Here is a 26,348-nt window from a genome sequence, read left to right as displayed (position 1 = left end):
TGGCAGTATCACCGTGCAGTTTTTCACCTTGAGTCTTATATCATATTTTTAGAATCAATAAATTAAGAACCTCTATAAGAATATTTAATGAAACATTCCTTGAACCACTTTTGTTAAGCATTGTATTTTACTTGTATCCACCGTAGTATTTAACACATTATTACTAATTTTGCAGAGTATTACTATGTAGCACTGGATTTCTCAGGACATGGACAGTCCTCCCATATGCCCAAAGGAATGAGGTATCAACATATGGACTACGTGACCGACATACATAGGGTGGTTACATGTAAGTTGAGCTTTATGCATTCTAATGACCCATGCTTGTAAACCTTTTATAGGCCTACTGGTTGGAATTTATTAAATGTGTGTACAAAAATATGTATATTTAAAGTTTTTTCTTACCACTAAAATATTTTCATATTGCTAGGATATGTCATTTACTGAACCACAGAAGCCCAACTAAAATAAAGGGGCCTGTGGTTTTTCACTGATTTACCATGCACGGCTATACTGTTGGCTAGTTGATGTCATGGGCACTATCCAATCGTTGAGGGATAAATTCGTTTTCTGCTGTCATAGAAAATATTAAAATCTCTGAAACCCCTAATGAGGGGGTCATTCACCCCTCCCTCCTCCTCTCCCACAGATTTCCAGTAAGGAAATTAAGAGCTGATATTCAAGTCTCTTAGATGTAGAATTACACAATGTACATAGAAAATTGGTAGATTACCAATAGCCACGGGGTGAGGAAACCAATTAAGATATGAATAGTTAAGGCCCCGTTACACTAAGCGACGCTACTGCGATCCCGACAACGATACGACCTGTCAGGGATCGTGGCTGCGTCGCTATGTGGTCGCTGGTGAGATGTCAAACAGTCAGATCTTCCCAACGATGCGGCGACCCGTAACGATCTGTATGACGATGCACACCTATGTGTTTCTGTGTCTGAGTCGTTAACAAGGTCGTTGGTAAGGTGTCAAACACACCGATGCATGCTACCCAGCGGGGCTTCAACGATCAAAGAAATGTCCAGACCATTCCGACATTCGCTGCAAAGTGTCAAACGTAGTGAGATCGCTAATGAGGTCGCTGTTGCGTCACAAAACTTGTGACTCAGCAGCGATCTCGCTTAGTGTGACGGGGGCTTTAACCATTCAAGTACCCTTTGAAGCAGTGGACCCCCACGGTAACAACAGGGATGTCTTTTGTGTGTAGACAAAGAGTTATAGGTTGGACAGGTAATTGAGTCAGAAAAAGTATTTTCTGAGGGCTGGACAACAAAAGGATATATGCGTTTACACATAGATAGCAAAATGGAAGAGGCTTTGTCCACAGGAAATGCATCTTGAATTCAAGTGACACTGTTGTTTCCTGCAAGGGAAATGCTATACATTGACCCCAGATGCATATCTTCGGAAGAACGTTAGAAATATTAGAGCTCGAATCGATCCGATAGTGATAGGACATACATTTCAGCTTCAGAATGAATCAGGGAAGAAGATGCATGTTTTTTCATAACTGTAACACCTGCCTATAAGCCCCAAATCCATAGTGACCAGATAACTGACACCAGCCATGTCATGTTCGCTCTCTGGGGAAAGGTAAAATCGCGATAAAAAAATCTGGCAGCAATCTCGAACTTCTGCAATCATCCGGAGTGGTGATATCGCATAAGTTGGGAATTTCATAAAATCCTGAAAGGTTGAGGACATCCCACAACCCGCCCACGTGAGGTCATCACGGGGGAGTGTGGGTGTAACTCAGGTGCTGATAAAATGTCAAGACAAATTATGATCTCTGTTCAATGCTGAGGAAGATACATACCAGTGTAGGCTTGATCCCGTTAACCAGACGTTTTCAATCGGATAGCGTCCATCTGGTTGCCAAGCCATCTCTGTGGTCAGTGTAGTAAGTTACTTTTGTTTTTATTCTTTTATTTTATGTAACTGTATATGCTATATTGTTTTGTCCCCTTTGTAACATCTTGTGTATATATTTTTTTATTAACACTTCCCATTGTTCTGGATTAGAAATAAAATGTAATACTTCTCTTCCTTTTGTTCTGTAAACCACGCCCCGAAGCCATACGCTGTCAGGTGCCCAGTCAGCTTATATTATAAAACGACTGGTTGTGACAGCGAGCAGTACTCCCGTTATCGTGGAGCTAGCCATTACCATACCGGGGGTATATATATATATATTCCATATATATATTCTATATTAGTAGGAACAGCTTGCGGCCTCCTCCGTTAATCGTCGGTTAATCGCATAATTGTCCGGATGATACGGGGCAACAGAGAGCTGTTCACTCCAAAGATAACAGCGAGTAGGTTGACATACGCCCCCCTAGCTGTGATCTTTGACATCTGCTAAAACACAAACCAATCGTGTAAACAGGGGAGGAGAGTTTTCTGCTCGAATGGAACTTTGGTTGAGCATGTGCACTGCGGATCCATATCAAATCTAAGGGACTAGTAAAGATAGGTATGGAAAAACAGAATGAGCAAGCACCACCCTTATAGTATAGAAAAAGACTAGGTTCTACAAACCCATATAAGAAACAAAGCAAGTATAGCAAGACACAAAAAAGACGCGCGCACATGTGGGTCAGGGGAAGTGCACCCTCTGACCCATGCGTGCCGCCGTGATCTCCCGGATGCTGGGCGCTTTGCGGCGTGTGTGCAGGCGCGCATGCGCTACTCCGTCCTGGTAGTTGATTGCACAGCTGTGTCCGCAGCATATAAGAAACTCAAGTTCCCACTAATACTAGGTCACTTTCCCCTTGAAAAAGGTGCTATATGCACCGAAACGTGCGTAGGGGCACGAGGTACTGATCCAGCAGTGCAGAGACGCAGGGTAGGTACTCACTACATGGAGATATCTTCTTCATATGATTTATAACCTTTGTAATTCTTACTTCATGGCTTAATATGAGATTTGGATGTGGACACTATGTCCCATGAAGCTTTGTTGTTTCATGTACAAAAATTCTTTTTATCCACAGGCTAAGTCTTTTTTACACAATTTATACTTAACATGCATTTACATGTATAAACCTGACTCATAGCTCATGGTAAGGGATTTAGTGTCCCAGGACCAGTGACTTTCCTGGTCTCTCTTTCCTTTTTCATCCTGCATATATGTGATTTGCACTGCACTTTTTGAAGCCTTTTCTGGACCTCGTTCTAACTGTATGAGGTACTTTCCTCTTGCTCTGGCGTTCAATTGGACCCAGTTCTTTTACTGTGTTTGTATGAGTTTTGTTCAATAAAATTATGTCTATTTTTCAAAATGATTGACTTCTGGATCTCTTCATGACTCCTATTTGGTGCGTTGTAGGTAATACAAAAAAGAAAGGTAGCTTCAGAAAACAGATCAAGCACACTGAATAGTAATTTATATAGTTTATTAGATGAATCACTGCAGATAATCCATGTGGCAAAAAAATACATTGAAAACATTTAACACTAGAACTACCGCATGTTTCATAATACCTATAACTACCATTAGGGGTCATTTTGACCCCCATTCAAAAGTACTGACTCTGGAGTAAAAAACTTTTTTTTGCCAACAAATTAAAGACCATTTATTTTAACTTAGTAGGAACAGTGTTAAGATCAAGTACAGTAGTTTAAACGCATTTTCCTTTTACATGGTCATAACATGTGGTGTCCAACAGTTAACACAAACAGTACTTTCTTCCACTTTCCCAGTGCATTTTCCACAAACTGGTTTGTTACAGCTTGCGCAAGTTTTAATTGTTTTGTTTTCGTTGCATCTTCCAACTCCACATTTTCGACGCTTGCGGATTTCTTGTCATTTTGTTTGTGGTTCAGACATTGCGGATGATGGGCCTCTTTTTGATTCCAAATAATTCTAATGCCAGCTGAAGAATGAACTCCCGTCTGCTAATTTGACTCCCAGTTGCTGTTTTATAGAGTATTGTTGCGTTTATAGCTGCTAAATCAAGTACATTACAAAACATCTGAACAGGCCATCGGCGGCTTCCAGATTTTGTGGTGTACTTTCGAGCCATCTGGTCTACTGTGTCAACTCCAACCTTTGTTTTATTGTAAAATTTTACCGTTTCCGTTTTTTTTTTCTTGTCGTTTCCAACTGCTACATCTGGGTGAAGACTACTGAGCAAAATTATATTCTTATTTGGTTTACCTTGGTAAACTGTAAGAGTGATGTCACCATTCTTCATCAGAGTAGTCTCATATGTATTTGTTCGGAGGTTTTTTGCCAAAGATGGAATCTCTTTTCTTGCACGGTTCATCGTTCCCACAATACTTGTTCTCTTGGCTTTCAGTGTATTGGCAAGTTTCAGTGAAGTGCAAAAATTATCTGTAGTAACATTTCTTCCCTTGTTCAAAAATGGATCCATTAGTTTGAGAAGAATGTGTTGTGTAAGAGACCGATCAGCTGGTCGTTGTTCATCTTTTCCCAAATATGGAAACCTGTTGCAGAGGTATTTGGATTCTACGTCAGCTACCAGCCAGAATTTTATTCCAAATTTGTCCGGCTTATTGGCTATATATTGGGTGAAAGGACATCTTGATTTAGTTGGAAAAAGCTGTTCATCAACTGTCAGGTTTTGTCCAGGTTTGTAACACAGTATACAATTTCCAATGAAGCAATTCCACACTTCAGAAAATTAAGCAAACTTGTCATTCTTCAATGTATCAGATCGGGTGGATTTGATGTTAAATCGTACAAATCGCATCAATTCTTCGAACCTACTTCTCGGCATAGTGTCTTGAAAGAAGCAAGGACCCCAAGTACTTGACCACAAGGTTTTTACAGAAAGACCATTTGCATTATATGCGCCCCTCGCATATAATATTGCAGTAAATGCATCAAGCTCGATTAGAGAAACTGTCCACTTATCATCTTCAAGTTTCTGATGAGCCTCCACTTCTGCACACTTTTTTATGTGGCGAAGTATAGGTTCATCAATTAGCAACCTCCATGCACTTGATTTATTTCCCATTGATGATCTCCCGTTTGGCATAAGGGGTGGGTCCAGCTGTTTCTCGTAGAATGTTTTGTTGGGACAGTCGGCCAGTAGATGCAGAGGCAATTGGGACAACTTCCCACACAGTTCCATCGCGACAAGTCTCTTTATGACCCACAGCAGGTGGAATGTCCACTGTACCTTTCTTTCTCCCTCCGTATCCAAAATATTGTGGTTGGGTCCCTCTTCTTCTACCTCTCCGCAATTGTGGTGTGGCCGTACATCTTGTTGACGTAGTAGGATGTCCATCATCCTCTCCAGAATCTTCGGTATCGTCAATTATATCACTGTTACTGCTTGAATCTGATTCTTCGGAAATATCATGAGGAAAATATTCTTCATCAGACTCTGAGTCTATTTGTTCCTGATTTTCTTCTTCTGACTCATTTTCAGATAAATTCTGAAGACATTTCAAAATTTCATCACTTGTCAGACCCCTCTGCTTACTCATGCTTCAAATATACGTCCCAAAAAGGGACTTGTAAGATCGCAGAAGTAATAAAGCAACACTGTACAAACATGCAGAGTTGTAGCTTCAACTGTAATGTTTGCTACTGAAGTGCAGACAGAAATCGCTAGAAGAGACCTGGATCAAACATGTTCAGACAAGTTTAGACAAAACAAAATGCTGAATCATCCCTGATATGCAAAGACACAATTACACTCTACAACTAGGGAGAAGCACTGTTATTTTCTGTACTCTGTAATATTAGGTGACTTGCCTACTACTACTTTTATGTATGGGGTCAAATTGTCCCCTTCAGTACTTATAGGTATGAATTGTAAAATCCGGGCCCCTGAAAAAATTACAATTCATTTTTGTGTCCTAAAATATACACTACCATGAATAAATAAAAGTCACAAAAACTCAGAACTCATTTGTTAAAATTTTAGAAATTATAGGAAAAATAAATAGCAAAAGGGTCAAAATGACCCCTCCGGTAGTTCTAGTGTTAAAAAGTGCATAACAGCACAAAACTATATACAAGACCTATTAAAATAACATACTTGTTAGGCCACGTTCACATATTCAGTATTTGATCAGTATTTTACATCATTATTTGTAAGCCAAAACCGGGAGTGGGTGATAAATGCAGAAGTGGTGACGTGTGTCTATTATACTTTACCTCTGATTGTTCCACTCCTGGTTTTAGCTTACAAATACTGTGGTAAAATACTGACCAAATACTGAACGTGTGAACTTGGCCTTACGGTCAAAATACCATCTGTCATGACCTAAGGCCTAGAGGGTAGTATAGAAACATATCACAAACTGTGTGAAGTGCCAAGTGCAAAGAAAATATCTGCAATATATGAAAGCCCAAGATGATCATAAACCAAATAAAGTGTACCAATAAATGATATAACAATAATATAATCCATTATAAATATTACAAAAGTAAAGGCTACAAAAATACCAAGGCGTGCTGCAAAAAGATCTTAAGGAGGTATGAAGTAACCCCTTGTGTATCGTCATAAACAAGACTTTCTCAAGGATAAATCTGCCTGTCTTTTATAGCCACATGATCTATCAAAATAAGTATTTTAAAATAACTACATCAGTTGTTATTCAGTGTACATGACCCGCTTTATGCCTGACCCGCTTCATAGATGACCCGCTTTATGCCTGACCCGCTTTATGCCTGACCCGCTTTATGCCTGACCCGCTTTATGCATGACCCGCTTTATACATGACCCGCTTTATACAACTACCTTTATTCTTTGTTTTGTGTTGCTATTAGGGATAGCTAAGCGCTGTACTCTGCATTTTTTGGAAGCGCTGTTGAAGATTTGAGAGTTGAAGCAATGTTAGTCCCCTTCTCATACTTAGCTTTTTATAATAAATAACAAATATCTTTTTGACATAATTATGTTTTTTTTTTTCTTCTGTTTCCTCAGCTTTAGGTTGGCGAAAGTTCTCAATAATGGCTCACAGCATGGGTGAGAATTTAATGTTATTTTGAGCGTGCACTTCCACATCTAGTTCTTTCCTTAGTTTTACACTAAGGATGACACATTTACTGATGTCTAATAAAATCAGTCATTTTAAGGGTAAGGATACCTAGCCCATACAAGCTGCAGTAAGCCTGAATATCTGAAATGGAGATAGACTCACTATTTAAACTAAGGACTTGGCATTCATTTACTAACTTTGGCGACTGAAGAATTCTTCTATATTTTTCTGCAGGTGGTGTTGTTGGCGGGATGGTAAGTCAGTTCCATCACTTCTTTATAAATGAAGCTGTTGTGCTTGTACACCCCTCGGAGTGGCTTCACGTTTTGCATCTCCAGTGCTATTTTTTGCCATGGTTTTCCGAAATTGTGTAAAAACTGCAGTGCTTTTGCATTGATTTCAGAAATCTGAAAATGTGACTGTGTCTTTCTGTAACAAAGCAAGATGGCGTGTTCTGCATTCCCCATCATTGTAAGGGCACCATCACACTGGCAACTGCAGGACAGTGGCTTCATTTAAACATTGGGACATTTTTCACTGCCTTCTTTTTCCCTACATCCCTATTATACTGTACTCCCACCACAGCAGGTGCTCCGGCCACACAATGCCACATTGGGTCAGTCCATTTTTAGGCTTCTAATCGTAATTTGTGCTCATCAACCTCAGTTGCTCTAATAAAATAAACCCCTGCAGCATACTATGCAACATCCCAGTCAAAAATGGCATGTTTGGGCAAATCTCACCCAACCACACAGATAACGTTTAGTGGCCTAGCCCCCTCCATGGACTACCAACTTAATCCCTGCACTTCCTTAGACCCTCAAGGAAGTTTTAATTAGTATAACATTTTTTTTCTTGTTGTCTTTCCTCTAAAACTGAGATGTTTCTTATAGTCAGCCACATCTTCGGGTCACATCTTCCAAAAAACTTGGTAAATGATGAATAGAAGGTTTTAGCAGTGTTACCTCATAACAATCCTTGATATGCTTGCCTCCTTTATTTAGTTGCTAGGTTGTAATTGTTCACAAGGAGTTTATCCATGACAGCTGAGGAGATGATATAGGCAGGAAATACAAAATCCTAATCCTATAACGCTCCTATTCAAACCAAACAGGAAAAAGAGCAGTGATTCGCTGGCATATTGCATATTTGTGTCCATGTGCCATCTAGACTCCTGTGTTCTCTCAATAGAAGACAACTGAGAGAAGACAGATGAGTCTGGTAAGCATGTGACTATAACTATGCAAATAACGTATATGAGGTCATATGCGCATCCTACACTGTCACTTTACCGCAGTATTCAGTCACATATAGTGACCGTAGGCGTTACATTTCAGCCCAGACAACACCTTTACGACCTATGACGTATCTATCATAAGTTGCTTACCTCTTTCTGATGTAGGCTCCAACGCTGAGGACGCATCGTTTCAGGCAAATCCGCTGTCATGTGCCCCTAACAGCTGCTTGTGGAATCGGGATCCACCTGCGGCTGTTAACATGTTAAATGCTGCTGTCAAACTCTGACAGCGGCATTTAACATGTCAGCGCCGGAAGGGCATCACTAGCTCCGCCCATCGGCACCTCTGTCACATGATTGTGAGGAGCTGATGAGTTAGCATGACAACCCAGGGTCTGCAGGAGACCCCTGTGGTTATCATTAGTGTTGAGCAAATTTGTTCGGCATTTCAAATTCGGGTTCGTGTTCGGGGTTCCGGCTTGTTCGCACCAATGAATATCCCTGATTTGCCACACTGTCACGCACGGAGCCAATTTTGCGTGACAGTGTGGCAAATCAGGGATGTTCATGGGCGGAGCTGATTTTTTGGCGCGAACAAGCCGGAACCCCGAACACGAACCCGAATTTGAAATGCCGAACAAATTCCCTCAACACTAGTTATCATAGCCGATCTACTATGAGCGCCACCCAGTGGCCTGAGTTCATAGCAGATGAGCATTTCTGCTATCCATAGCAGGGCTGAAGCCCTTTTGTGTTTAACACAAGCGATCAGAAGATCGCAGAATAAAAAAATACACATATTTGGTATCGCGGTGTTCAGAACCACCCGATCTATCAATATGTAAAAAGAATTAATCTGATCGGTAAACGGCATAACGAGAAAAAAAATCAAAACGCCAGAATTATGTTTTTTTGGTCGCCGTAACATTGCAATAAAATGCAATAACGGGTGATCAAAACATTGTATCTACTCCAAAATGGTATCAATAGAAATGTCAGCTCGGCACGTAAAAAATAAGCCCACACCTAGCCTATACCCCAAAAAATGGAGATGCTACGGGTCTCGGAAAATTGTGCCATTTTTTTTTCCTACAAACTTTGGATATGTTTTTCACCACTTAAATAAAAAAAGAACCTACGAACTTGTAATGACCCGAAGAATCATATTGCTAGGTCAGTTTTAGCATTTAGTGAACATGGTAAAAAAAAACAAAAAACAATTGTGAAATTTCCCTTTTTTTCAATTTCACTGAACTTGGAATGATTTTCTCATTTTCCAGTACAAGATATGGTAAAATCTATGGTCTCGTTCAAAAGGACAACTCGTCCCCCGAAAAACAAGCCCTCACACAGCCATATTGACCTAAAAATAAAAAACTTATGGCTCTGGGAAGAAGGGGAACAAAAAACAAAAGCGGAAAATCCCATGGTGGTGAAGGGTTAAGAGCATGCAACCTCTGGCGGGCTAGGGATATATGCATACGGAGTGTGTCTGCAGTAGAAAATCCAGAGAGAAATCCTCTAGGTATTACTTTAGCAGCATTGTGGGACTGTGTATTGAAGAACTATATGTAAATATCAATTTATGCTGTAGATTACATTTTGGATTTCAGCCTTTGTGATGCAAAGGGAGAATGTGCAGCAAATCCATAGCATTTTCATGCAGACTTTCACACTGGTTTATACTGGGTGATAAATTTGTTATGTTTAGACACTTTTATTTAACTTTTCATCAGCTATTAGTTTGCTTTGTCTATGGTAAAATGTTGTGTTTGTTGTCCTGTTTTAATCCACTTCTACTGCTGCAGTGTCACTTCCATTTGTCAAGCAAAGTGCAAATAGATGTCAAAAACTCAAAATAAATGTGCTTAAAGGTGTTATTTATTTTATTCTTGCTTATTTTCACTAAATAATTTCTGCTGAGTTTTTCTTTCTTTATATATTAAAATAATGAAACATGCCAAGTGTTAAAGGGGTAGTGTAACATTCTTTCTTCAGGAGAACACTGCTCCGCTGATTCTTGGCTCCATGGTTGCCGGGGGCTGTGTGCTCCTGAAGATTGACAGCTCAGACTAGTGGCACGGCCGCTCCGCTGGTCCTGAACTGTGATTTTTTCTATTCTGCTATCAGAGGCAGCTTTTCCTCTGCTGCATTATTAGTACACGGGGCGCTGAAGCCTGGCAGATCCAGCCGGTGTCAGAGCAGTGCTTGTAAGCTCTAAAGCAAGCAGCTTGCAAGCGCCTGCTCCTTGCCTAGGAAACTGGCTACCTCTAATAGGCTGCAGTGGTGGCTGGTCACCTAGGCATCGAGTGGTACATTATAAAAGAAAAAATCCCTCCATTCTTGAGAACAAAGATGATTTTTTTAAAAAGAGATAAATTGTTTAAGAAGTTGAGGCAATCCTTTTCAATTTACCATTATTATTTCCTCTTTAATTCATAGTTTGCTTCCGTGTTTCCTGAGACCGTTCAGCTTCTAATACTCCTGGATTCTTATGGATTTTTCCCTATCAGTTCTGTAAGTATCGGTGTTAGTTAACAGAGAGCTTAGTATCTACACAGTAGGTGAACTATCAGACTGTGTAAGAATATATTTTATTGAAAAGGGGAATTTAAGACCCAGTTGTCAAATTATACATATATTTCCAGGAATAGTAATGGAGCAAGTACGCTCAGCAGAATAAAATGTGCTGGTGAATTGTTATTTTACTGGGAATGTAAGTTTTATTAAACCTGACATATTAGGTGTTTATAGCAGAAGAAAATGCAGTGTAGAGGGCACAATGCTTTTTCCCCTGCTCTGTCTATCTGTGGAGTTTTTTACCAAAATATAAAGAAGAGAAACAACTAAAATATTATTTGACAGCATATTTTCTCTGCTGTTTAGATATCATAATAAAGCTTGTTGTCCTGACTGTAAGGTCAGTGTTATCATAGGGCCTTGTGAATCATTTACTTCACTGCTCAATCACACATACACCTGCCACTGTTCAAGTCATTTAGAACGTGACTATGATAATATGGTTGAAAGTGGAGGTTCATCAGGTTCTGTAGTACATGATATCACAACATAGAGCAATAACAACCCTTTTACAGTTAATCTCCAGTTATGTTGGAGGCTTTGTATTGCCTATTGTGTGTAACAAATCTATACAGTCATATGGCATACTGATGAATAAATGGATTGCCATAAGGAAGCAACTTCTTTAGGTTTAAAGACTACTTAACACCAAAAATATTACCATTAATAATTCAGAAATGAAAAAGATAAAAACTTCAGAAATATAATTAATTAAAAATATTTAAATTGCTGTGCCTATTCTTGCCATTGTGGATGAGCTGTGACTTATAACTGTCTTCCACAATCACACATTAGTAGCAGAGTTTGGCTGTTCCTCATGCAGTTTTAACCCTCCAACGAATCTTTTTCTTTCAGTTAATGATAACTCTACACATTACATATACATCACAGAGGTTATACCGAGACTCTACATTCCCATTTTGCAGCATTTTCTCCACACTTGTCTAAAACTATTGCATATGTATGTTTGTGTACACACATCGTGCTCAGCTTAAATGAGCACAACCCCTTTTAAAAAGTAAAATTTGAATCAATATGTCACTGAACTGAAGTATAATTTCCAAAATTTTGACAAGACTAAGTTTCATAGAACGTTTTTTAACCTTCATTGCAAAATCTTCAGTTTTACTCACATTGGTTGTTGCAAAAATGAATACATCCCCATCAAAAATCACTCCATCTATTATTTTGTATGACCTTCATGTTTTTTAAGGAGAGTACCAAGTCTTTTAGGCTTGGAATGAATCCAACCAAAATACCTATAGGGATTCTGAAGAGACAAGTTGAGCATCATTCTCCATCCATACATATATACACACACAGGGGTAAGATGCACCACATTTACATGCGTGCCTCTTAATAAATTAAGTATTACACTTGCTATTAGTGCACTTAAAAATCAAACCTATGCATAAATTTGCAGTAAAAAATACACCACTTTCTGGCTAAAATTATAATAGATGTTTGTCGTGACCCCTCCACTCTGTAAAGCTCTGACTGATATTTTTTTAAATCGGCTTATTATTTGTATCTATCCTGTCAGAGGAATGCAAAGACAACATTTCCACCCAAAATAGTATATAGACTGTTAAAGAATAGGTACAATCTTCTTTTTGGCCCTAAATATCTTTTCAGTAGAACTGTAATACCCTTGTCTAAATAAAATCATTAGTGAATATAGCATTGGGAATATTCTCACACTGCAAATTTGTGCCACATGTTCTGCAACTTAAAATATGTACCATGAATCTGAATTGTTTCTGCAGCATGTGTGCACAGTGGCTCAGTGGTTAGCACTGCTGCTCGGCACTGCTGGGTGCAAACGCCAAACATTTCCATGGAGTTTGTATGTTTTCCCCATGTTTGTGTGGATATCTTCCCTGTGAAATGTGTTGGCTATTTATACAAGTATGATAAATTATGCAGATGAATTGGGCTGTCAAAGAAATGTTTTAAAGAACATGCTAAATGTTGTGAATTCTGGTTACAGGAGTTAATACTAAACCACCTAAAAAAGGCAATCACCCATTACTCTCGCTTAGAGCACGCAAGCGGAACAAAGGTTTATACGCCAGAAGGAGCCTTGCAAAGGTGAGCATTGTCATTCTCTTCGGGGAGTTTTCAGACTTCCTTCTAATTTCCTAAAAGGTCTTCCCTCTGCTACAAAATAATCAGTTCCCACCAGACAATAAAAGGTTTGCCGCCACTTTGATACTTTGGTTTGATTCTTTGGATCGCAGCATGATGTCTAGCTTTGGAGGAGATTGGTGGGGGTCTGACACTTGTCACCCCCACTAATCAACTGGTATCAGCTCCTTCGGAGTGCCAGGTACAGACAGTGTGCAGGGTGGCTCCATTCACCATGTATTGGCTGTTGCTAAGACTTGCCGCTGCAGTCATCAGGGATGTTGGCCACATACACTTGGTTTGCAGTATAACCTTAGTAAAGAAAATAATATTCTGATAATGCTTAGATTGAGTGATAATGTGTAATCTTTCATCTGTTTTATGTATTGTGTGCTGGAGGATGAAGAGAATAACATATGAATGCCAGAACTATACTTTATATACTTCAGTCAGCAGCATTTTTGCAATTTTTATTTACCTTTTGGCATTTATTTAGGTTATTGGAGGGCAATCCATCATTAACCTCTGACACAGCCAAAGTGCTCCTGCAACGTGGGACTAAACCTGCACCTGGTGGTAAGTAGATATAATGATGGTGTTTGTTTAAGACCAGTTTCACATTTCTGACCTTCATGGTCTGAGCACGGACCGTGATGTTGGAACCGGCCTCAGATCTCCTGACCTGAACTCTCCAGCCTCATACATGGATTCAGTTCTCGTCAGGAGACCAGTGTCCAATCCGGACATAGCAGTCTGAACCCGGACCATGAATGTCGGACATCTGAAACTCACCTAACACAATCTATGAAATATTTGAGAGAAATGGAGAAAAATGAAGGAATCACAACAAGTTTGGGGGCACTCTGAGAAATATATTGTATAAGTGGGATGGGTGCAGAAGACCATTCCCCTGTGCCCAGCAAAGTTCAGTTTTTGATTGAGTGCATTTTCATTTTATTTTATGCAATTCTTCAAGTGCCTATAAAAAGCTGTCTCCCTAATGAGTGTTTGTCATCTGACAATATTGTGTACATGCTACTCTTTAGATTGAGATTTTAACATATCTTAAAAAACATAAGCATCTTTTTTTCCTGTAGGGTATTTTTACCTACCAATACAGATACACTCAGATATTAAATGCACAATGTACCAAAAATATTACTATAAAATTAGGGTGCTCAGCATCCAAGAAAACACAAAAGGTAACAAAATATATATTTTTTAGACTTTAACACTGGCACACAAGAAACTATATATACATATATATGTGTGTATATAAATATATATAATGTGTATGTGTGTGTGTGTGTATATATATATATATATATATATATATATATATATATATATATATATATATATATATATATATATATATATATATATATATGAGCTTCATGAGGTAGTCACCGGAAATGGTCTTCCAACAATCTTGAAGGAGTTCCCAGAGATGCTTAGCACTTGTTGGGCTTAGCACTTGTTGGCCCTTTTGCCTTCACTCTGCGGTCCAGCTCACCCCAAACCATCTCGATTGGGTTCAGGTCTTGTGACTGTGGAGGCCAGGTCATCTGGCGTAGCACCCCATCACTCTCCTTCTTGGTCAAATAGCCCTTACACAGCCTGGAGGTGTGTTTGGGGTCATTGTCCTGTTGAAAAATAAATGATGGTCCAACTAAACGCAAACCGGATGGAATAGCATGCCGCTGCAAGATGCTGTGGTAGCCATGCTGGTTCAGTATGCCTTCAACTTTGAATAAATCCCCAACAGTGTCACCAGCAAAGCACCCTCACACCATCACACCTCCTCCTCCATGCTTCACGGTGGGAACCAGGCATGTAGAGTCCATCCGTTCACCTTTTCTGCGTCGCACAAAGACACGGTGGTTGGAACCAAAGATCTCCAATTTGGACTCATCAGACCAAAGCACAGATTTACACTGGTCTAATGTCCATTCCTTGTGTTCTTTAGCTCAAACAAGTCTCTTCTGCTTGTTGCCTGTCCTTAGCAGTGGTTTCCTAGCAGCTATTTTACCATGAAGGCGTGCTGCACAAAGTCTCCTCTTAACAGTTGTTGAAGAGATGTGTCTGCTGCTAGAACTCTGTGTGGCATTTACCTGGTCTCTAATCTGAGCTGCTGTTAACCTGTGATTTCTGAGGCTAGTGACTCAGATAAACTTATCCTCAGAAGCAGAGGTGACTCTTGGTCTTCCTTTCCTGGGGCGGTCCTCATGTGAGCCAGTTTCTTTGTAGCACTTGATGGTTTTTGCAACTGCACTTGGGGACACTTTCAAAGTTTTCTCAATTTTTCGGACTGACTGACCTTCATTTCTTAAAGTAATGATGGCCACTCGTTTTTCCTTACTTAGCTGCTTTTTTCTTGCCATAATACAAATTCTAACAGTCTATTCAGTAGGACTATCAGCTGTGTATCCACCAGACTTTTGCACAACACAACTGATGATCCCACCCCCATTTATAAGGCAAGAAATCCCACTTATTAAACCTGACAGGGCACACCTGTGAAGTGAAAACCATTTCCGGTGACTACCTCTTGAAGCTCATCAAGAGAATGCCAAGAGTGTGCAAAGCAGTCATCAAAGCAAAAGGTGGCTACTTTGAAGAACCTAGAATATAAGACATTTTCAGTTGTTTCACACTTTTTTGTTAAGTATATAATTCCACATGTGTTAATTCATAGTTTTGATGCCTTCAGTGTGAATGTACAATTTCCATAGTCAAGAAAATACAGAAAAATCTTTAAATGAGAAGGTGTGTCCAAACTTTTGGTCTGTACTGTATATATGGGACAGTCTATGGGATTCACTTAAAGACAATTGTGGAACTCTTTCCAGTATATCCGACCAGTGATTTTCCCCTATGGGTCCCATTACACTCTCCCATTTTTTTTTTTTTTTTTTTTTAAATCAAATAATTTTTATTTAAACATTTTCAACATGAACAAGTAAGTTGACAATCACATCCTTTCAAATTTCTTACCAACTCCCACCCCTTCCTACCCCTTCCCGCCGGCTCTTTCGACCTTAAAGGGGAGAGACAATTTATAGATATTGCCAATTTCTTCACATTGTAAAACTTGTTTCTCATGCAATAAAAGGATTTTTTTTATTACGTATCAGATGTGTTGGTCACTTTCTATCTCTCCCTTATTTATTAACATGCACAGTTCATTTAGCTACTTCTTACCAATCTGTTAATTATTAATTAGCTGGAGTCATTACATTTATATTACTATCAAATCTGATTTATCTAATCATTGCAGTCGCTAGCATTCTTGACCATGTTAATGTCATTGGGGCCAAGCCCACAGAATCCAACCAAGGTGCCCACAATTTTTCAAATTAAAGAGGGTTCCCCCTTATCTGGTACACATATCTCTCTAGTCTAAGTATATTGTTGATTTTAGGGATATATTCTTTTATGTTTGGAGGTTCATTGTCTTTCCAGTGCGAAGCTATCAGCTTCCTGGCCTGGTATAGTAGACGAAAGATAGCTATCTGATGGGCCTCTTCAGTTGGTAAGCCATTTACATATCCCGATAGACACACTAGGGTCATGGGGAATCTCACATTCAAACACCTTGGATACAAGATCTAGAATCTCTCTCCAGAATCCCCTAAGTTTAGGGCAGTTCCACATTACGTGACATAGATCTGCATCAGGATTACCACACCTATAACAGTTTGAGTCGATTTTGTAACCAAAGTTGTGTAAGCGCAAAGGGGTATTATATACTCTTTGAATCAGATAGTATTGCACAAGGTTTTGCCCCTCGCTTGTCGACACTAGTGGTATGGACTGTAAAATATCTTCCGATATGTCTTTCTCTATTGGGCCCAGGTCTTGCTCCCATTTAGTTTTAAGATTACTACCTTGTTTTTTGAGGACCTGTTCCATTAGGCATTTACAATGGAGCAAGATTACCCCTCTCGTTGACCCCTTCCCCACCACTGTGTCCAAGAAAGCTGTTCCTCTAGTTTGAATAATAGGCTCCTGACCATTTTGTGTCATGAGGGCCTGCCTCAACTGCAGGTATTTATAAAATCCCTTGCTGGAGACCCCAAACTCATTCCGGAACTCCTGGAAGGACTTAAACCTAACATTCTTGACTAATTGTACGATCTTAGAATGTCCCAGTCTTTGCCATTGACCAAACCCCTCCAGTCCATCAAATTCTGGATAGTTAGAATTATTCCATATGGGTGAGTATTTTGAGTACCCCACCATGCCCATCATCTTTTTAACTTTAGACCATATTTTATATATCCCTCTGATTGTTCCTCCCACTAGCTCTTAATTCCTTAATCTTCCTCCTTCCAGAGCCTCCACTAGGTTGCTTTCTCCTAGTACATGCCTAATCATTCTAGCCGATGAGGATGGAGGTTCCGGGCTCTCCCACCCCCTCAAATGCTGTAATTGTGAGGAAAGATAATACACCAGTGGGTCAGGAACCGCAAGTTCTCCATCCCCCTTTGGTCTCTGCAGGGTCTCAAGGTTTATTCTTGACACCTTTTTTTTTCCATATTAAGTCTCTAAAAATTCTATTAACTTTGTAAAAAACTTGTAAAGGAAGCCATATTGGTGCATTATGCAGCAGGTACATTAACTGTGGCATGAGGATCATCTTAATTAGATTGGTCCTCCCTATCACCGACAGGGGCAACTTACACCAAGCTGCAATTTTGTTTTGGAATTTACTTAGAAGGGGGTCAAAATTTAGAGATACATACTTCTACATATTCTCGCTTATTTTAATCCTCCCATTTCTCTTTTGAACGCATCGGCTGGTTTGTCAATATAATGTCTAAGAGAATGTTATAAAGTAATAAGATCAGTCCATGAGAACTGTGTAGATTAGCTATTCTCTGTATTATTGAGTTTCGGGGTACCCCTCCTTCCAGAACAATGCCTTCCGTCCGATATGTTTGCCTAGTTTGTAAATATGTGTAGAATTCAGAGAGATGTAGCCCATATTCATTTTGCAGCTGTGAGAATTCCTTAATCACATCACCTATCAGCACTTGATTAAGTCTGTTTAAACCCTTGGCGCTCCAGGAGCCAAATCTCACCAGTTGGTATAGATTTGGAAGCCATGGAGTGTTCCATAATGAAGTAAATTGTGAAACACCTTCTATTCCTTGTAATTTTTTCACCGTCCCCCAAAGTTTATGTCATAACAGCATAGTCGGTATTTTGCCTCCAAGTGTCCCAAACTTATGTGCCTCCAATACCTCATAGACTTTATCTGATTGGAAATAATGCTGTAGCAGCCTACTCTGAGCTCCCCCTCCCCCAGGGTCGTCCCATCCCCGGATATGTTGAAGCTGAGATGCCACATAATATACCCATGGGTTAGGAACTGCAAGCCCTCCCATTGTTTTGTTTCTTTGCAATGTTTCTAGTTTAATTCGCGGAGTCTGTTTGCCCCATATTAATTCTCTAAACTCCTTATTGACTTTAAAGAAAAACCTCAGATTTATCCATATTGGGGAGTTGTGTAGAACATAAAGCAATTGTGGCATCCAGGTCATTTTGACCAGGTTAGCACGATCGACAACGGTAACTTAGACCAGGTGCCTAGTTTACCTCTAAATTTAATTAAGACTGGATCAAGATTCAACTTCTTATAATCATTTATTTTTGCCGATATATTGATGCCTAAATATTTAAGCTCCAATACCACTTGTAAACCCGAATTAATGTAGTGGGAAGCATTCTCATCTGTCTTATCCAATGGAAGTATGACGGATTTGCTCCAGTTTATCTTCAGGCCAGAGTATTTTCCAAATATTTCTATCGTTTCCATTGCTATAGGAAGGAACGCAGAACTTTTAGCCAGAAATAATAAAGTGTCATCAGCTTATAACGTGACCTTCTCTTCACTATTCCCTTTACAAAATCCAATGATTCCTGGATGCTCCCTGATAACCGATGCCAGGGGCTCAATGGCCAGTGCAAAGAGCAGCAGGGACAACGGGCACCGCTGCCACGTACAGCTACTCAGTCCAAAAGCCGGGGAGAGGTGTCCATTTACCCGTATTCTAGCCATCGGCCTACCATACAGCAATTTAACCCATGAAATAAAACAAGGTCCTATACCAAACTTTTCCAACACTGCCCATAAATATTCCCACTCAACAGAATCGAATGCCGTAGCGGCGTCCAGTGAACATACAGCTCTATCCCCATCACCATCCGCCGGCAATTGAAGATTAAGAAACAATCTCCGGATATTAACAGCTATGGATCTAGCAGGCATGAAGCCTGACTGGTCAGTATGCATAATTGTAGAAATTATGTATTCAATCTAGATGCCAGAACCTTCGCAATAATTTTAACATCAGTTGACAATAAAGATATGGGCCTGTATGAGTCAGGGATTAAAGGGTCTTTACCTGGCTTAGGTATGACTACTATCACTGCCTCTTGCATTGAATGGGGTAGGGTTCCTCCCCTCTCCACTTCCTCGAAGGTAGCCAGTAAGTGGGGAAGTAGAATATCTCCAAATTTCTTATATATTTCTGTGGGAAGCCCGTCTAGACCTGGCGATGTTATTAGCCAAAGAGGCTACTGCCAACTCCTCCAGCTGTAGTGGTCTATTTAAAAATTCTTGATCTTTACTGCTAAATGTCGGTAGTTTGATTTCCCTCAAGTAGGATAAGATCTGTTCTATATTAAATTGCAATTTGGATGTATATAGATCTTTATAAAATTCTATCAGAGCGTTTGAGATCTGGTCAGTCTGCTTTACTACCACTCCTTCCCTGTCCTTCAAAGCACCAATAAAAGAACTCCCCATCTGGGCTCTTGCTATCACGGCCAGTAAGTGTCCTGCCTTCTCCCCCTCCTCAAAGAAATGTGTCTGGGCAAACATGCGTTTATTTTTAGCTTTTTCCTTGATATGTGTGGTGTACGCTTCTTGTGCCTCTCCCCACACCATCAGGTCCTCTTTTACACCGGTCAGTACAAATTTCTCTTCTGTAGATCTAACTCTATCCCGTAAAAACTCCCCAAACTGTTTTGTCTTAGTTTTGGATCTGTTAATGGCCTGTATTAAGACTCCTAGTAAGCACGCTTTGACGGCATCCCATAATGTGTTTTGCGACACTCGTTTGTCGTTTTCCTTAAAATAATGTTCTAGGTAGATGTGATCAGCGGAATATCTATAATTTGAAGCCAGAAGGGATTCATGGCCACATAGTCAGAGAATCCAGCGGCCTGGGTGAAAAACAAAGAGTAGTCAACAAGGGTGAATGATCTGATAGCGCTCTGGGCAAATATTCCACTGTTCTTACTTAGGGGGAAATATGTTCTGTGCCCAATGGCATATCAATACTCGATAATGTTTTCTGTGTCTTAGAATAGCAAGAAAATTGTCTAGTGTTAGGATATTTGAGATTCCATATGTCCACTAATGATAGTTCTGATAGTATGTGCTCAAAACTTTACATACCCCAGCAGAATTTTTGCTTTCTTGGCCTTGTTTCAGAGAATATGAATGATAACAAAAAAAACTTTTTCTCCCCTCATGGTTATTGGTTGGGTGAGGCCATTTATTGTCAAACTACTGTGTTTTCCCTTTTTAAATCCATGAAATTTGTTGTGCAATTTCTCCTGAACACGCTGATACTCCATATGTGGGGGAAAACCACTATTTAGGTACACTGCAGGGTTTGCAGGGTTCGGAAGGGAAGGAGTGCCATTTGACTTTTTGAATGTAAAATTTGTTTGAATAATTAGCGGATGCCATATCGCATTTGGGGAGCCCCTAATGTGCCTAAACAGTGGAAACCCCCCACAAGTGACACCATTTTGAAAACTAGACCCCTTAGGGAACTTATCTAGATGTGTGGTGAGCACCTTGCACCCCCAGGTGCTTCACAGAAGTTTATAATATTGAGCCGTAAAAATAAAATTTTCACATTTTTCCCACAAAAAATGTTTTTCATCCCCTAATTTTGCATTATTGTAAGGATAACAGGAGAAATTGCACCATGAAATTTGTTGTGCAATTTCTCCTGAGTACGCCGATACCCCATATGTGGGGGGAAACCACTGCTTTGATGTACGGCAGAGTTCGGAAGAGAAAGGAGCGCTATGTTGGCTGGGATAGGTTGCAGACACCATGTCCCATTTGAAGAGTCGCTGACATGCCGAAACAGCAGAAGACCCCATTTTGTAAACTACACCTCTCAAGGAATTCATCTAGGGAAGTAGTGAGTATTTTTTAATTTTTTAATTTATTCCATTGGGCAGTGAAGAAAACATAATTATATTTTTACCACAAAAAAATGTTTTACCCTAAGATTTTACATTTTCACACAGGGCAATGGGTAAAAATGGTGCCTAAATGTGTCACACAATTTCTTCTAAAAGTGGCAATACCCCATATGTGGCTGTACCATACCGCTTAGCCATACGGCGAGATCTGGGAGGGACGGAGCGCTATTTGACAATTGGAGAACAAATTATTGTAGAATAGGCGTTTGGATTTGGAAGCACAAAATTTTCTGAATTTCTTTTGGGGGGCAAGGGCCATTTCGCTTTTCCAGAGCCTTTCTGCTACCAGTAACTTGGAAGTCCCTTATATTTTTAACAGATGACGGACCTGAGTGGGGACTAGCTTTTTTTGAGGACTGAGTTGAAGCTTTTATTGGGAACATTTTACGTAACATTTATCCGGCGCTCTAGGCTGAGCACTTACATCGTTGTTTCCATCTAAATTTCCAAGTGATGTAATTCAGATGAAACCCCTGCGGGATCCATTCACTGTAATGAGGCAGCAGAGTTACTCTGGACTCCGTCTGGCCTCTGTTTAGCGGTGTCCTTTTTTTCAGAAGTGCACAAAACTGTGGCCAACTGCACTTTTATGCACGCCTAAAAAAACTGACACCATGGGATCACAGGCCAGACTTCATCCACAGTGGCCTATATCTGCCTCATTACAGGGAATCTTCCGTCATGGGTTCCGTCTGAATCACGTATTTCAGAGATTTACACGGAAACTCTGGTGTAAGTGCTCAGAGCAGAGCGCAGGATAAATGTGAGCAGAGCCTTACTGCGATCTTTGGGAGACATAATAAACAAATCAGTAGCAGGTGAAGAATTGGTTTTATTTATTTTTTACGCCATTCCACGTGCGGTATAAGTGATGAGATTACTTTATTCTTTGGGTCGGTGCGATTACATAGATACCAGATTTATATCGGGTTTTTATGACTGACTGCTTTCACACACTAAAAGACGCTTTTTTTTGCAAAATCTAGTATATGCATCACCATATTTTGAGAGCTATGATTTTTCCATATTTCGGTCAACAGAGTCATGCAAGGGCTTGTTTTTTGCGGGACGAGTTGACGTTTTTATTGGTACCATTTTTGGGTACGTGACATTTTTTGATCGCTTTCTATTCCGTTTTTTGGGAGGTAAAATTAACAAAAACCAACAATTCAGGAATTGTTTTTTGAGTTGTTTTTTTTTATGCCGTTCTGCATGTGGTAAAAGTGATAAGGCAGCATTATTCTTCGGGTCAGTACGTTTACAACGATACTACACTTACTGTATATTTTTTTATGTTTTGGCGCTTTTACACAATAAAAAATTTTATAGAAAAAATATATTTTTTGCATCGCTTTATTCTGAGAGCTATAACTTTTTTATTTTTTGGCTGATTGAGCTGTATGGCGGCATTTTTTTTGCGGAACAAGATGACATTTTCAGCGGTACCATTTTTATTTCCATTTTGCTTTTTGATCGCATTTTTTTCCACTTTTTGTTTGGCGATATGATGAAAAAGCATAGTTTTTTGCTCCGTTTTTTATTTATTTTTATTACGGTGTGCACAAAAGGAGTTAATTAGTATGACAGTTTTATAGATCGGGTTGTTTCGGACGCGGCGATGCCAAATATGTGTACTTTTTTTGTTTTTGTATAAATATACGGATTTATTGGTTTAATATTTATTTATTTTTATTTATTTTGTGATTTTTTTTTTTAACAGTTTGAAAACGTTTTTTAGACTTTTTTTGTACATTTTTACTTAGTCCTGTATGGGACATTAATTTTTATTTTTCTAATCACTGTTCTCATGCAATGCAATAGACATATATTGCATTGCATGAGAGCTTTGCTGACAGTTTCACACTGTCTCCTGCTAGACTTCAGCTGCAGGCTGAGCCTAGCAGGACACCATATATGGCAGATCCGGAGGCGGTCATGTGACCTCGGGCTGCCATGACAACGGCAGGTCCTGTAAGACATCAGGGGGCCGTCGGAGAGGTAAGTGGATAACCCCCTCTCCTCTTACTATCTTCTAAATGCCGCGATCACTATAGATCGCGGCATATAGAAGATAGCAAAGGGTTAACATCATTGGGACCTGATCTAATCAGGTCCCGATGATGTCCCCTGTCAGAGCTGTCGCTCTGCACCGCACCCGCAGCGCTTACAGGACCCTGGGGGTCCTGAGGGCTGCGGGACCACCGAACGTTCATAAACGTCGGCGCTGCACAGAGCCCAGGCAGCGCCGACGTTTATGTACAGTGGGCGGTCTGGAAGCGGTTAAAGCCCAAGACGTACTAATACGTACCTGCGCCCTGGGACTTAAGAGCCAGGTACGGAATAATACGTGATGGCGATCGCGCCCGCACACAGGCTGTGCAGGCACGATCGCCGCCGGGTGTCAGCTGATTGTCACAGCTGACACCTGGTGCTATGTGCTGGTAGCGGTCCCGCACCGCTCCTGGCACATTAATCCCCGCAATGCTGCGATCGAAGTCGATCACAGCATTGCGGTGGCAAGGGGAGGTGATCGCAATACTCACCTCTCCTGCCGGTGTCCAGCGCTGTCTGCCGCGGCTTCCCAGATGTTGCCATGATGACCCGATGTCGTCATGACAACATCCGGGTCACCAGACAGCAGGAAGATACTTTGGTTTGGTCATGCGCAGTGCATGACCAAAGTATCTTCTGCATCTGCAGCGCTGACAGCCTGTATAGCACAGGGATGGGTGCTCCATCCCTATGGTATACAGGCGATCAGAATAAAAAAAGTGAAAGTCCCTTAGTGGGACAAAGAATAAAAGCAAAAAAAAAGTGTTAAAAAATGAAAAAAAAAAATTGTACAAATATTAAAAAAATGATCCACCAAAAATAAATTATATTGTACCCATCAATAAATATTATTATGGAAAAGAAAAAAAGAACAATAAAAGTACTCATATTTGGTATCGCTGAGTCCGAAACGACCTGACCTATAAAACTTCCCCACTAGGTAACCCCTTTAGTGAACACGGTAAAAAAAGGAAAAAAAAGAAGCAAAAAGCAATGCTTAATCATCATACCGCCAAACAAAAAATGAAATAACACGCGATCAAAAAGACGAATATAAATAAAAATGGTACCGCTGAAAACGTCATCTTGTTCCGCAAAAAACAAGCCTCCATACAGCTCCATCAGCCGAAAAATAAAAAAGTTATAGCTCTCAGAATAAAGCAATGCAAAAAATAATTTTTTCTATAAAATAGCTTTTATTGTGTAAAAGCGCCAAAACATAGAAAAACTATATAAATGTGGTGCCGCTGTAAGCGTACTGATCCGAAGAATAAAACGACCTTATCAATTTTACCACACGCGGAATAGAATAAAAAAAAACCCAATTCCTTAATTGTTGGTTTTTGTTTATTCTGCCTCCCAAAAATCAGAATAGAAAGCGATCAAAAAATGTCAAGTGCCTGAAAATGGCACCAATAAAAACGTCAAGTCATCTCGCAAAAAACAAGCCATCATATGACTGTCGGCCAAAATATGGAAAAATTATAGCTCTCAAAATATGGCGATGCAAAAACTAGATTTTGCAAACAAATGCGTCTTTCAGTGTGTGACAGCTGTCAATCATAAAAACCCAATATGATTCTGGTATCGCTGTAATCTCACCCACCCGAAGAATAAAGTCGTCTAATCACTTATACCGCACGAGGAACGGCGTAAAAAATAAACTCTAGGGTTAGGGTTGGGTTAGGGTTGTGTTAGGGATTTTTTTCAAAAGTAAAAAAAAATAAAATAAAATATGACGATATGGCGACTAGTGTTGAGCGCAAGTGCTCGCCACTTGAGTTTGCATCGGGTGCTTGGGTATGCACTGAGTATCGCGGGTGCTCGAGTGACATGCTCGAGTCTCCGCCCCATATGCTTCGTGGCCAAAAAAAACTTGCGGGGATTGCCTGCCATGCACGAGCGATCCCCGCATGTTTTTTTTGGGGGTGTCTAATAACCATGAAACATGCGGGGCGGGGACTCGAGCATGTCACTCGAGCACGCGCGATACGTGGTGCATACCCGAGTACCCGATGCAAACTCAAGTAGCGAGCACTTGCGCTCAAGACTAATGACAACTTATTCAATATGATGACCTAATGTTATCAAATTCTGTGTCGTACCTCTGGATTCAAAATGTTCACTATACCCCTTGATAAAATCCTTGAGGGGTGTAGTTTCCAAAATGGGATCACTTGTGGGGGGTTTCCACTGTTTAGGCACATTAGGGGCTCTCCAAACGCGACATGGCGTCTGCTCTCAATTCCAGCCAATTTTGCGTTCAAAAAGTCACACAGTGCTCCTTCCCTTCTGAACTCTGCCGTGCTCCCAAACACTGTATTTTCCCCACATATGGGGTATTGGCGTACTCAAGAGGAATTGCACAACAGTTTTTGGGCTCCATTTTCTCCTCTTACCCTTGTGAAAATAAAAAAAATTGGGGCTAAAACATTTTTGTGGAAAAAGTTTGATTTTTTTTATTTTCACGGCTCCATGTTATAAACTTCTGCAAAGCTCTTGGGGGTTCAGGGTGCTCACCACACATCTAGATAAGTTCCCTGAGGGGTCTAGTTTCCAAAATTGTGTCACTTGTGGGGTTTTTCCACTGTTTAGGCACATCAGGGGCACATCTGCTAAGTATTCAAGTAAATTTTACATTCAAAAGGTCAAATGGCGCTCCTTCCCTTCCGAACCCTGCCGTATGCCCAGGCAGTGGTTTTCCTTCACATATGGGGTATCTGCTTGCTCAGGAGAAATTGCACAACAAACTGCATGGTGCAATTTCTCCTGTTACCCTCATGAAAATGCAAAATTGGAGGCTGAAAAACATTTTTGTTGCAAAAATGTGAAAATTTTATTTTTACGGCTCAATGTTCTAAACTTCTGTGAAGCACCTGGGGGTTCAAGGTGCTCACCACACATCTATATACGTTCCCTGAGGGGTCTAGTTTTCAAAATGGTGTCACTTGTGGTGGGTTTCCACTGTTTAGGCACATTAGTGGCTCTCCAAACGCAACATGGCATCCCTAATTATTCAAGCAAATTTTGCAATCAAAAAGTCAAATGGCGCTCCTTCCCTTCCGAACCCTGCCATG

General features: G+C 40.2%; 1 protein-coding gene across 4 annotated transcripts in view; it reads left to right on the top strand.

Annotated features, from left to right (window-relative positions):
* SERHL2 (serine hydrolase like 2) overlaps positions 1 to 26,348 on the top strand; it is a 182,954-nt gene that overhangs the window by 114,241 nt on the left and 42,365 nt on the right. For all 4 annotated transcript variants that reach the window (XM_073642696.1, XM_073642695.1, XM_073642693.1 and 1 more), the window contains exons 4-9: positions 176 to 289; positions 6,923 to 6,964; positions 7,212 to 7,231; positions 10,657 to 10,731; positions 12,785 to 12,885; positions 13,418 to 13,497. In XM_073642696.1, coding sequence (XP_073498797.1) covers positions 176 to 289; positions 6,923 to 6,964; positions 7,212 to 7,231; positions 10,657 to 10,731; positions 12,785 to 12,885; positions 13,418 to 13,497 — 432 coding nt within the window. The remainder of the gene's footprint in view (positions 1 to 175; positions 290 to 6,922; positions 6,965 to 7,211; positions 7,232 to 10,656; positions 10,732 to 12,784; positions 12,886 to 13,417; positions 13,498 to 26,348) is intronic.

The sequence above is a fragment of the Phyllobates terribilis genome, unplaced genomic scaffold (assembly GCF_046119375.1).
Source record: "Phyllobates terribilis strain yellow unplaced genomic scaffold, ASM4611937v1 Scaffold_8__6_contigs__length_399053987, whole genome shotgun sequence".
Lineage (NCBI taxonomy): Eukaryota > Metazoa > Chordata > Amphibia > Anura > Dendrobatidae > Phyllobates > Phyllobates terribilis.
Note: the sequence above shows the minus strand (reverse complement) of the source record. Positions and strands in the feature narration are given on the sequence as shown.